This window comes from Rhipicephalus microplus, chromosome 1 (assembly GCF_043290135.1).
Source record: "Rhipicephalus microplus isolate Deutch F79 chromosome 1, USDA_Rmic, whole genome shotgun sequence".
Taxonomy (NCBI): Eukaryota; Metazoa; Arthropoda; class Arachnida; order Ixodida; family Ixodidae; genus Rhipicephalus; species Rhipicephalus microplus.
Window position 1 is genome coordinate 231,960,130 of NC_134700.1, and position 13,009 is coordinate 231,973,138.

The 13,009-nt window shown below is 45.1% G+C and overlaps 1 protein-coding gene across 1 annotated transcript; it reads left to right on the forward strand.

Moving 5' to 3' along the window:
- The first annotated feature begins 8,697 nt into the window (after positions 1-8,697).
- Positions 8,698-10,492, forward strand: LOC142769355 (solute carrier family 22 member 6-like). The gene has a single exon (XM_075872532.1). The coding sequence runs from the start codon at positions 8,768-8,770 to the stop codon at positions 10,463-10,465; it is 1,698 nt and encodes a 565-aa protein (XP_075728647.1). The 5' UTR covers positions 8,698-8,767; the 3' UTR covers positions 10,466-10,492.
- The last annotated feature ends 2,517 nt before the right edge of the window (positions 10,493-13,009 follow it).

A 13,009-nucleotide genomic window follows, 5' to 3' on the forward strand; every position in this document is an offset into this window, starting at 1 on the left:
CATCGCAAGCAAGCGTGAGCACGTTGGAGCGTTCTTCCTTCGATGGTGGTGCGAGCATCAACGAATTCGCCTGAGGTGGTTTCGGCCAGCGAACTAAGACGAGTTTTCCGGAACAGTTCTTACGTTTGGCGTTGCTCGAACCTAGTAACACGTAACCCTGAAAAGCACAAATTTGACATTGAACGGCTTTCTGAAAAGCAAGCAACTTGAGCTAACATAAAACCACGCTGTAGGTATTTTCGACACAGCAAGCCTACGTTAACCGATTCTGAACCAACGTAAGAAAACAACAAAGTGAATGGTTTACTTTTACCTGTTCTTGTTTGGTTAACAGATAAAACGTACATGGTCTTTGCTCCAGTATTATTTTTTCAAACACCGATCCGTGACCTGGCACAATCCAGTATGAGTAAACCATGTGGGTCCACCTAGACTGTCTCTGTGAGTGGAAGAAAGCGACAAAAGCATCCCATCCATTCAGAAGGTTGACCTCATTTTGAGTGGACACGCAATACTGAGTAACAAGTTATAGAACACTGATTTATGAGACACATCATCAAGGAAAATGTTGGCCAGTGTGAATGTTACGGCCACATCCCGAAATGCATCGTGAAAATCTGCGGGGCTACCTTATGTCACACATTTATTTATTTATTCATTTATTTATTTATTTATTTATTTATTTATTTATTTATTGAAATAATTGTTTAGTTATTTATTTGTTATTTAAAATTCAGGGCCGACTTTCTTCAAGGAGCCAACACAGGAGTGCGTACATTTTAAGACTTACACATTTTGCCATTCCAGCTGACAAACGGATAAAGAAAGATAAATCATTGAAATGAAAGCACATATGACCAAAAAGAAAAACATGTGGCCAAATGTGGACTACATACGAGCGCATAAAAAATAAATCTAGCAAATGATACACTGAGGTAGCACACACAAGCTCAAGAACACGCACAGGAACAAGCAATCGAACACCCGGCAAACGTAATTGAAGTATAAAACGTGAGTAACGCGTGTTTGTAGCTTGAGTGAAACAGTAAACGATACAAATTCAATGAAAGTTAACCAACAAACAGTTTACGCGCACGGAAGTATACCGTGAAAAAGGTTACTCATATACATTGTGAGCTGTGAAAAATTAAGAATGAAAATAGTTGCATAACAATGTTTGAGATATGCTGGACGGCAGCTGTGAAGGAATCGGTCGGGGATAGACCAATTACGTCACATGGAAGCTCGTTCACTTCTGCTGTGGTTTGAAAAAAAATCATATTTCTTTGTTTCAACTCGTGGCCTGCAAATTGTTTTCACCATGCCTTCATCGCGATGACCTTGCGTTGTTACGCTGCATGCATATAGTGAATTCCATTCTATATTTACTATTTATAATATTGTAAAGCAGTTGCAGTCGCCACAGTCTCATATGCGATTCTGTAGTAAGAAAACATTACTTAAATGTCGAAGGTTTGCAATATAGGCATTGGAGGTTAATTTTAGGGCTTTTTTTTCTTTTTGAACACGTCTAATGCAATCGATATCACAGTAGGCTTTCCAAACTACGTCAGCATATTTCAATAACGATCTAAATAAAGCCTAGTTTGGAAGTGCAATGAGTCATGCGATTTCTTTGCATGTACAGTTTTCTAAAGGCTTTGGGAACTGTGTATAGGACGTGATACTCCAGCCAATAGTATACAACTCATATAGAATCTCAAATATTTAAATTAGTCTACTGAAGTTAATGGAACATTATTGATATTATAGATGCGAACTGGTAGCCTCTTCTTGCGAGTAAATTTTGTCTTAACACACTTGCTAACGTTTAGGTACATCTGGAGCAGTTGTTAACAGCTGATAAGAAGTTGTTATGTATTTGTTGATCTTTCCATGACAAAATATGTATTTATGGAACGCAGTCGTCTGCAAATAAATGGCAAGGTACTGGGGAGGTAATCTGTAAATCGCTAATAGAAATTAAAAAGCGCAACAGGCTGAAATCTGAATCCGGGGAAAAGGCTCAGAAAACAGAGGCGAAATCCAACTGCGAGCCATGGCAACTGCCTTTCAATGAGTGCGAATCGGAAGAATTCCCGTCGAATCATAAATAGGCGTCCGTTTATGAACACCTTATTTGTCTTTCTATTAAGCGAGTCGTGTTATAAAAACCCAGAGCATCTGTAAGCAAAAAGCGGAGTGATGAAGAAACAAGCTTGCAGCGCCAAGCTTACTTACCAGCGGGAGAACATGTGTCAGGTAATTTTCTCGCGAGAGAAGACAGACTATGTGAAACTTTGAATTTGTGGAAAACCCGGTGACTATACGCTCCATGAATTCGGAAGTGGATGCCTTTGAATGAACTCTGACAGAGCATACGCTAATTAAATACGAATGCAACCTTGAACTAATCATTCTTGCAGCGGCATCTGCAAAAGATGGTGAAATTTTAGCAGCTTCTTGCTAATTGCGGCCGCCAGTTTCTACAGGGTCAAAGTCAAGATGCCTTCCTAATAAATACATCTTGAAATTTTCAATGAAAATCAGGACGCAAAGCAAAACCGCTTGAAAGTTCGCGCGCGCATTTCGCAACAATAACGTTTGTCATTCTACTTCAAGGCACCCCCTCCCCCTCCACCAACGTTTTTCGTAGATTTTTTTGTGTGTTATGAGCAGACATATACTTGAGTACAACAAAGCAGCCGAACAGATTTGCGAAAAGTTCCGCCCTTACCGTATTCCGAGTCGAACAAAATTTCCACATGAGTTGCATTGAAGATCTTAACCAAAGCTTCCGTAATAAAGTCAGTTACATCGTTCGTGACTGTAAGGAAACAATTCATCTTGTACGACGACATTGTCAAGACTAAGATTAACTTGAGATAGAAATCAGAAACTCAAATGCAATGTCTGGCAATCAGGATTGAAATGCTCGAAAGGAGGCCTTCAAAAACAAAACCAACACAAAAAACAACATTGAGTGTTCTGGTTAGACTGTAGACTTGGATAGCAAGATAGACAAATTTCACCATCCGGTAATACAGTGCAGTTTCAGGATAATTAGCTTACCAGTGAATCTACTGGATTCTTTGCCGCTCGCAGGTGAAGCGCTTAACAGAAGGGTCACAATCAACTTCCCCATGGTAAACATTGGGACAGCCCTGCCAAAAGCTGCGCACCGCTCAGACAGCTTCCTCACGTGGCAAAACCCTATCTTATTTAGGAAGATATACCAATCGAATACTTCAAGGTGTACCTGGTATCATAGCCAATGAGAATATCGATGAAGCGCATGGAACGCAAGTTTGCCTTACGTTTCTGAGCAAGGAGGGCGTTTGCATATCAACATGGCAATCTTAAGTGCGCGATCTATTTCTTCCTTACTTGTACGCTTTCGTAAGGCCTCGCTGACGGTCATAAAAGGCACCACAATTTGCGCATGCACGCGCGCGTGTTTGTGTTTGTGTGTGTGTGTGTGTGTGTGTGTGTGTGTGTGTGTGTGTGTGTGTGTGTGTGTGTGTGTGTGTGTGTGTGTGTGTGTGTGTGTGTGTGTGTGTGTGTGTGTGTGTGTGTGTGTGAGTTTGCACACGCATGCGTGCGCAACTATGCGACCACAGCAACCAGCAGCACTTTCGCAAATTTGTAAACGAGAACACATTTTACTTTGAGAACTTCTTTCTGGGCTAGTTGGTGAGATAATGAAGGCATATTTTGCCAGACACGCACACAAAACAAATGCCCGTCTCATCGTCGTCTTCTTTCGTGTGCGTATTTTTAGTCGCGAAATATAGGCCTGGAGCACATCAGCGTGCCTCTTCTTCTTCTCTGAACCAGTCAATTAGCAGAGTGTGGCACGTAAGGTAACACTATCGAACGATCGAACGTCTTCTATCTCGGGATGCCACAACATTTTGCGCCATGTCTGCAAATTACCGGGCCGGCACTTCTGAGGCAAGAATCTCCGCGATTCTTCGTGATTGCGACAGGAATGGGTGTCTTCATTGCATAGGGACGAAACACCACCAAGTCTGCGTTGAATGCGCAGCACTGCCACAGTGAAAGCTAGACGAGTGTCATTTTAAGCGCCTTTTTTTTACACTCCTTTGGTAGCTACCGCAAGCACACTTGCAGGCCACTCACCTCACCATTAATCATAGTGTACTGGCAGCCATTCACTATGCCATCGTTCGCCATTCTCTGGAAAAACGTGGTACCTGCTGCACACTTGCAAGGAACTTAGTGTAATTTTTTGTGTGCTGTGGCTGACGACAATGAAGATATGGCAGAAGCTTTTGTAGTCATATTCTTTTGAAGGTTTTTTTTTTGTTGCCCCGCCGCGGTGGTCTAGTGGCTAAGGTACTCGGCTGCTGACCCGCAGGTCGCGGGTTCGATTCCCGGCTGCGGCGGCTGCATTTCCGATGGAGGCGAAATGTTGTAGGCCCGTGTACTCAGATTTGGGTGCACGTTAAAGAACCCCAGGTGGTCAAAATTTCCGGAGCCCTCCACTACGGCGTCTCTCATAATCAAATGGTGGTTTTGGGACGTTAAACCCCACAAATCAATCAATCAATCAATCGAAGGTTTTTTGTTTGTTTAGAAATGTAACACCTTTAAATTATTACCTATATTACCTAACGAATTTCACCCTTCCTTTCAAGAAGTGAACTAATTTAAAAAGCAAGGCACAGTCTCATTCCTGGCCTATCCCCATAGGTGTGTTGCGCCAATTTGTTGAGGAACCAGTCAACCAAACAACCACACTCTCCTATAGGCGCTGCCATAAGGCTAAATACTTATTACCTGCTTTACAACGAGCACTAGGGCGAATATAGTTATTTTCCAAATATAGATGCTTGTGTACAAATTATGCGCATTCAATCGGAGGGAGCAAATATATCGCGTTATAGTAAAAGCAGTTCCAGAATTTTTTTTATTCGGTATAAGAGATGGGGACAAAAAAAAAACCATCAGCAAGGTTTATGGATTGCATCTCTTTATCTCTGAACGCGTTTACAGCTGACACTGCTACAGATTTACGACCGCAACAGCAGTCGTAAACGAGTTCGGAGTCGAAAAAAATTCGCATCAGCCTACCACTGCGTAATTGCAGATGTAATGCAGATCATTTTAGGTAGAGTCGAGGTGGTCCACGTTTTATCAGGCTACTGCACATGCGTACAGTACAATCCACTGTTAAAGGGAACACTCGAATCATCACTTTTTGATATTTCTGGCTTTCTAACTTCAAGTGGATGCGGAGACGTTGTTTGTGCATGGTACACTGCCTTGTTAAAACGGGTCAACGCTGTCAACCACCAGCTAACTTTCAGAAATCTGAGCTACTATGCCTTTGTAAGAGAACGAAATTCGCACGCGCAAGTGTTCCGTCAAGCAGTGGACTCGTCTGTACATAATGTACAGCATATCGTCATCTACGCTTCTTTCGCACCGCCTGTTTTAACATTGGGACGCTGTATTATATTTATGCAGTAGCAGTATCTCGCACTGCGTACGTGCGAGCCACCTATAACAACTCACCGAAGCGTATGGCATGGGCCTCACTCAATACAAAAAATCTTACCGAATTGAGTCATCGATTCTTGACCGATCCCCCTGAGTGGGTACGAGCCATGGCTGTGGAATCATCATCATCATCATCATAATAATAATCATCATCAATTCCCCCCCCTCCCCTGAGTAGGTACGCGCCACAGTTATTAGGGGAATAGAATCAAGATTTCGTGTAGGGTAGGAGCATTCGATGGCCCATATGTGACACCTTTGCTGCTCTATAACGCTTTATTACTCATAATTACGTGATTAGGACCTATTCGCAAGGCTCAGTGGTAGAAAATTGGTCTGGCATAAAAGGGGGGCCCAGGCTCGAATCCTATTGTGTCCTTGGGGTTGTTTATCTATTACCTTTTTTTATTTCACGCGATAGTGGTTATGGACAATTAAGCCGCGCTCGTGACCCGTGTTGTGATCTCAGAACAGCTTTCGCTGTAAAATGAATAAATGGCCCGGAAACTAATCGGCTCAAGTTATATGCAAAGGAGCTTAGCATAGAAACTGTCATGTTTTGATGACAGCTGATATACACAAGAGAGTCATAAGGAACACCTTCGCGTTGAAAACCACGATGGATCATCCACCGCCGTTTTTTGTGTTATGTATGACAGAAATACTAAAAGGAGTGCTTTAGTATAGTCTTAGATATTTCTATGCATTGACGTTAAAACACTGTCATTTTAGAAAGTAGTTCTATATAAAGGAATATTTCATTTACCCAGGTTTGATATAGTTGGTCGCTCAGCACCATCTGAAACTGAACTGACTTGACTTGTGGGGTTTAACGTCCCAAAACCACCATTTGATCATGAGAGACGCCGTATTGGAGGGCTCCGGAAATTTTGACCACTTGGGGTTCTTTACCGTGCACCCCCAAAAAAAGCAGCAACTTAATTGCAGATGTTCATAAAATAATACGTACCTAAGCTTCCATCTCCTACAAAAAATAGCGTCATTTGTATACTCCTATGACTGCCCGTGATGTGGAACCGCGCCCACGCTGGACCGCATCCCCTGGAGTTTGTGTCGAGGCGGTACGTTCAAAAACACAATCACGCATACATAACGTGAAAGTTTTTGGCGACCCGCGGCTCTTAAGCTTGAAGAATGCCGCACAAAGGGCTGCTATATTTTCATACGAACACACCAGCTCACGCCAGTGGGGTTTTAGGCTGGTCGGGGCGCTTCACCAGAGGAACCCTCACCAGCCTGAAGGACACTCGTCTACTTTTATTTGATCACTAAAGCTTTCAATACTATAATTAAGGTGATAAACTTAAGGCCAATTTACCGATGTTCTGTGACAGAATCATAACGCTATTAAAATGTATGGCGAGCATTCACCGTTATTTCAAGTCCGTGATAACTCGAAGCAAAAAAAAATAGTACCGGTAGGGACACTCCAAGCATGCACCAGACCGGCGAGAAACAATTACTATAATTTAAATACCGTCAATATGTCATTAAACACCATCAACATCTTGAATGTTCTTTTCTCTTTTATTATGACAACTCTCAAGTGATCACGTTGCGTTAAAGCCCACTAGACGTGAAACTTCGCCTGCTATATGATCTGTGAGGTCACATCACTTTCGATTTGCCAAAGAGTAACTGCGGGCCAAAGCTCACACGTTCGTGACTGCTGCGTAAGTTCAAGTGCTACCGCACATATCTTTAGCCATAAAACTTGTCTTTTATGAGTAAAAGACGTGAATTCTATCTGTAAATTTCCACTGAAGTTTATCGATACTGTGATGTTGAAGTTTACCGTTGATTTTGCTGAAATATCATTTGCACAATACCTCGAAATTTCACATTGACTTCACTTCAGTATTTTTTGCACAGGATTTCGAACTGTTGTAGACAAATTACATGCGCGATTTCGTACATATATGATCTGGAAGTATACAAGGATAAGTGATTTTGTTTCAGTGCAGTTGTTACCGGATTATGGTGTTACCGGATTATTGAAAAGATCTTAAGGGCCATGATGCTGCCAGTGAGGGCAGCTGGCTACGGATTTAAGTATGCGAAAAAAGTAGACAAAAACGAAAACTTTCTTTTTATGTTAGCCTTATGTTTTATCTACTTCGATCAAATCGATCTTTTTGTAGCAAAGGAAAATATGAACTCATGGCCCATCGCTCTGCCTCTTCAGTCATAATGACCTCATGAATGAATGGATGGATGGGTGCTATAAGCATCCCTTTTATAACGGGGCTTGAACTGCACAGTGCAGATGTAAACACCTGCATCGTGCAGTTCAAGCCTATATATTATTAGTTCACTAAGGGCAGTTCAAGCCTACAGATTATAGAACTGCATCGTGCAGCTCAATCTATAGATTATGCAGAATCGAATGCTCTTAGATATTTTCATTTTCTTTTAAACTTTCATTTTCATTTTCTTTTAAGAAGGATCCCACTGCATCTCCTGCCACGCGATGGCGTTACTGTACGTGGCTCCCTCAGCATATACAGTAATTTTAGGCATTCCTCACGTTCATTCTTTTTTATTCTTTTCATGTAACAAGTAGGTACTTAAAGGAGCCACTTTATTGCACGCCTCTGAACGGCAGTTTTGAAATTGAAAGAAAATGTAGCTAGGAGTGTTAAGTAACTTTGAACACGCTGAAGCTCCTCCGAGATCTTCCTATCAGCAGCGGTACGTTGTGCATAAATAGTCCGCCGTTATGATGTCCGTGAATGCATGGCCCATGGCAGAATCGTCTAAGACGGTTGGTTGCGGTGCGAGTAATCATTGGGGCGAATCTCCGGTCGGGTACTTCAAAATGTTTTCTAAAAATTGTTTTTTGTGCATTTTTATATGTATATAGATGCATATACATATACGGGACATAACAGTGACGGCAAAACTCCGCCGAGATTGTTCGTATAATTGCTATCGTGATAAAACATGCGGTATCACGGGGGTACCCCTAAGCTCGCGACAAGAGCGCTGCCACATCAGAAGAAGAATAGCAAGCCTAGCGCGAGATCTCGAGAGAACGGAGCCTCGGTTTGTCCGTCGGTCTGTCGCCGCAGAACAGCCTTGCGATTTCTAAGTGAGTAAGTCCTCGCGGTGCTTACATATCAGCATGCCTCCCGAGAAAAAGAAAAAGAAATCGCGACGTCAATCCAAGAAGGACACTGCGTCAAAGTCTCAGTCGACAAGTGCGGCTGCGTCAGCAACTATGGCGGTGTCAGGGACTACCGCTGAGTCGGGAGCAGCGGCAGCGTCGGCAGAAGGGGAAGCTGAGAACGAGCAAATGCAGCAAGGCGCAATGGCTTACGGCCACGGAAGCTTCCAGGAGCGTATATTCTACTACGGCATCGTGGCTGTTATAGTACTGATGTGCCACCACCGTGCCTTCTCGTTCATCTCGCCTCCCGTGGATCACTGGTGCAGTCCGACCAAGCAGTTCACCAACCTCTCCGTGGCTGCATGGAAGAATATCGCTATTCCGGTCGACGAGGCCGACGGCTACAGCACGTGTCTTGTCTACGCGAACCCCGGTCACATCAATGACACCACGGTGTATTCCTGTGCTAAGTGGGATTACGATGGCAGCTCCAAACAGCAGTCCGTGCGCACTTTTTGGAACCTCGTATGTAACAGAGCCTGGCTGGTAACTCTGGCGGAAGCAGTGTATATGATTGGAGCAGTGTTTGTTGTGCCTGTGACGGGCTACGCCGCTGACACAATGGGTCGCCAGCCGGTGATCATAGGAGCCGTGTTGGGACTCGTTTTAAGCTCTGCTGCGAGCTGCTCGGCATATTCGTTCGTGATATACCTTGTCGCCAGGTTCATTAGCTCGGCGTGTGCCAGCACTGTGAACATGCTGACCATCATCCTTCTCTTCGAAATCATACCACTCGAGTTGCGGACGTTCTACATCGGCTTCGTCGCTTCCTTGGGCGTCGTCATGAGCGACGTGTACTTCCTCGTGCTGATGCCACTGAGAAAACACATCAGCTGGCGCTTAATGCAGATGGTCGTTGTGGCACCCACGATACTGCTGCTGTTGGGTCGCTCGGTCATCCACGAGTCTCCGATATGGCTCATTTCAATGCACCGCATGAGGGATGCCGAAGCTGTTATGCTTAAGGCAGCACGGTTAAACGGCGCGCGGCGCGACGATGCTGAAAGATCCGTGGAAGCCTTAATAGCCGACTTGAGCAGGACTGGTGCAAACCTATCCATCTCCGTCTGGGAAACCATCATGTCGGCAACGATCCGCGTGAGAGTGATCAGTGTATTATTTTCGAACTTTACCATCATGTTCGCTTTTTTTGTCATCACTGGAAGCAGGCTCCTTCAGGGGCAGGGTATCGTCAAGATGGTCTCCGTCGCCGTCCTTGTTCTGGGCTACCTGGCCATGTACCTCGCCTTGAACTACTTCGGGCGGCGGAAGCTGCTGACGGTCCTGCTGGCTCTCCTGGGCGGAGTGAGTGCGCTTTGTGGCGTTAGCATCTATGCGCAACAAGTCGAGATGTCGTACGTCCTATTGATTGCTGCCAAGGCCACGGCAAGCGTCCTGATTCCGACCAACTTCCTTTACATAGCAGAACTCTTTCCCACCACCATTCGCAGTGCTGTTTTGTGCGGCGCTTATGCCTGCGGCCGCGTAGGAGGTGTGCTGGCCGCATGTGTGGCGCAGCTGATGTACATCGGCCGAGAGGATTTGGGTTTCGCGATTGCAGCCTTCGGAGCCCTCGTCAACATCGTGGTCGTGATGCAACTTCCCGAGACCAGTGTCGGCACCGAAGCCATCGGAGAAGTGAAAAAGCGCAAGGACCTCCTCAACATGATGCAGCGAAGCTTGGCGCCGCTGCGCCGTAACGATCAACGAACTCGCAGCAAGAAGGCTTTAGGTGGCACGACTAATTAGTTGGTCCCACGCATAGCTTCAATTTCGGTTTCTGGTTACACTTACATTTAAGGGTGTGAACCAGGTTCGATCGGCTAACAATATGCTGATTTACTTCTCGCAACGCATTGCTTTTCTTTCGCGATATATTTATATTAGACCAGGATCTGGAGGCATATGCGCGTAACACCATCACTCGTGGACCACAGCGGTGGCCTGCTGTAACTGAATGGAAAATAGGTTAAAAAAACATATCAAACAAACTACGCTAGTTTAGAAAAAAACACCATGCCTGCGTTGATGGCGCAGCACAGTCGCAGAAAAAGATAGAAAAAGAGGCCTTTCAGAGCCTATTCTAAACAATCATTGGGTAACTGCTACAAGCACACTTACTGGGTACCCACTACAGGATTAATCATAATTTATGGGTAGTAGGCCGGCATTAGTACTGCTATCCTTTGTCCATCTTCTGAGAAGCGTGGCACACTTGCAAGGAATTTCGGGCCAATTGTTCATGCCATGGATGAAAACGATGAGGAATTTTGGCTGAAGTGGGTAGGCGCCACAGTTTATAGGTAATCTAAAACAGGCTTTTGAAATAGGTTGGAGTATTCGTTACGCTATTCGCATTGTGGGACGCCTGGTTTTTCCTTTGCTGTAATATTGTTCCTTTACTGTATCACTCATATAAACGTGACTCCTTTCTAGACATCAAGCTGGCCTAGGGCAAGTTTGCGAACAAGTCACAAGCACCAGCGTGGCTCAGTAGACGAATGCTGGGCTGGTGGCATGCCGTGGACCCGGGTTCGAGCTCCACTGTGTCCTTTATGGCTTTTACTTACCGAGTGTTTTTCTTATTTCGTGCGATAGTGGTATCAACACCGGCTGCGGCGGTGGACAACTATACGGCACCGCGCGTGACCCGAGTTGTGACCTCATAACAGATCTCGCTGTAAAAAGTCGCAGCTTTCCGCAAAGGCGAAGCAATGAATATGATAGCAACAAATTGGAATGTCACGCGAAAAATGGTAAGCAGATCGAAATGTGCCCCGCGTTGCTCATGCACGAATGACGCACGAGACGCGCTCACATATACAGGTGAACGCGATTTTTCGTCACAGTTGGTACTTGGCCGTGTCTGAAAAGCGCGCCCTTTTCGTAAACGGAGACTGTGCAGCGAGTGCAGTGACCTTTGTGCGCCCGGTAAGAACAGAATCGTTCCACTGAAAGCTCAAGGCGTACGATTCTGCCCACCGTGAGATAAGCGCATGCACTCGTGAGCATCTACCCCCCCCCCCTCCACAGGGAAAGTACGCGTGGGAGATGAATGCATGAGCGCGCGCCGCCGCGTCGTGGTGATCAGGCGACGCACGCTCATAGCGCCATCTCACTAGTAACGCTTAAAGCACGATAATTCCCCCGAAATGCCATTGCCGGCGGTGCCGATATATATAGCTTGCCACTTCAATGTTGAAAGAGGTACTTTTTCGTAGCTCAGTGGCTAACGCCCCTCACTCACAAGCAAGACGTCGAACGTTCAATTCCGCGCACTGGAGTATTTTTCTGAATTATTTTCCTTTCTTGCGTTCTCTTATCAATAGATACGTATACATATATAATGAATGACAGCGGTCACCAATGTTGATGCTGACGCTGGCGGCAAAATCCAGCCAAGAGTGTCGATATAATTTTTATTGCAATGAAACGACTCCCCGTTTTATACAGCGTGCACTTAATATAACAGTATGGCATATTTACACTGCCGCACTAAAAATCATGTGGCTTCCCACAGAGTTCCCCACAAGGGAATCCCATCTGTTTCTATGGGCGGTGTTCAATTGCCTGAGAATCCACCCGATTTGTAGTGGGATACAGCAATTTTAACAAAATGTACCAGTAGGTTTCTGCTGCATATAAGCCGGAGTCATTTTAGGGGTGAAGCTCCTTGGGCCGTGGGTCGTTCCCTCCTCTGTAGTCGTAGTAGTAGCATGTAGCCACCTCTAGTTTATGAGTTGCTCAATAGATAGATGGCTTTGTGTGTGTGTGTGTGTGTGTGTGTGTGTGTGTGTGTGTGTGTGTGTGTGTGTGTGTGTGTGTGTGTGTGTGTGTGTGTGTGTGTGTGTGTGTGTGTGTGTGTGTGTGTGTGTGTGTGTGTTTCCCGGAGAACAATATAACTTTATGGCATTAGTGGTTTTCACAGCATATCCGCGGAGTGAATTATGATGGGTGAGGCGAATCATTCGTGTGTCGTAGTGTCCATCCGTCCATGCTTCCGTCCGTCCAGTCATCTTTTTGTCCATGCTTCCGTCCGTACCTCCGTGCGTCCATCCATCCATCTGTACGTGCTTCTGTGCAACTATCCCTCAGTCCGTCCATCCATGCGTCCGGACTGATGGACGTATGGAAGGACAGACGTTTCGCCACACTCATCATCATTCACTTCATGGACATGCTGTGATTTTTTCGATAACTAGTTTTTTTTCAAGACATGATTTTTCGCACCCACTTTCCAATCAGTTATGGTAGGTTGCCGTTCCGGCTGCCGAGAGATGGCGTCACGTCCAG

Bases quoted from the DNA above. Each gene is read 5' to 3' on its own strand.
- LOC142769355 (XM_075872532.1), top strand. From the start codon at position 8,768: ATGGCGGTGTCAGGGACTACCGCTGAGTCGGGAGCAGCGGCAGCGTCG.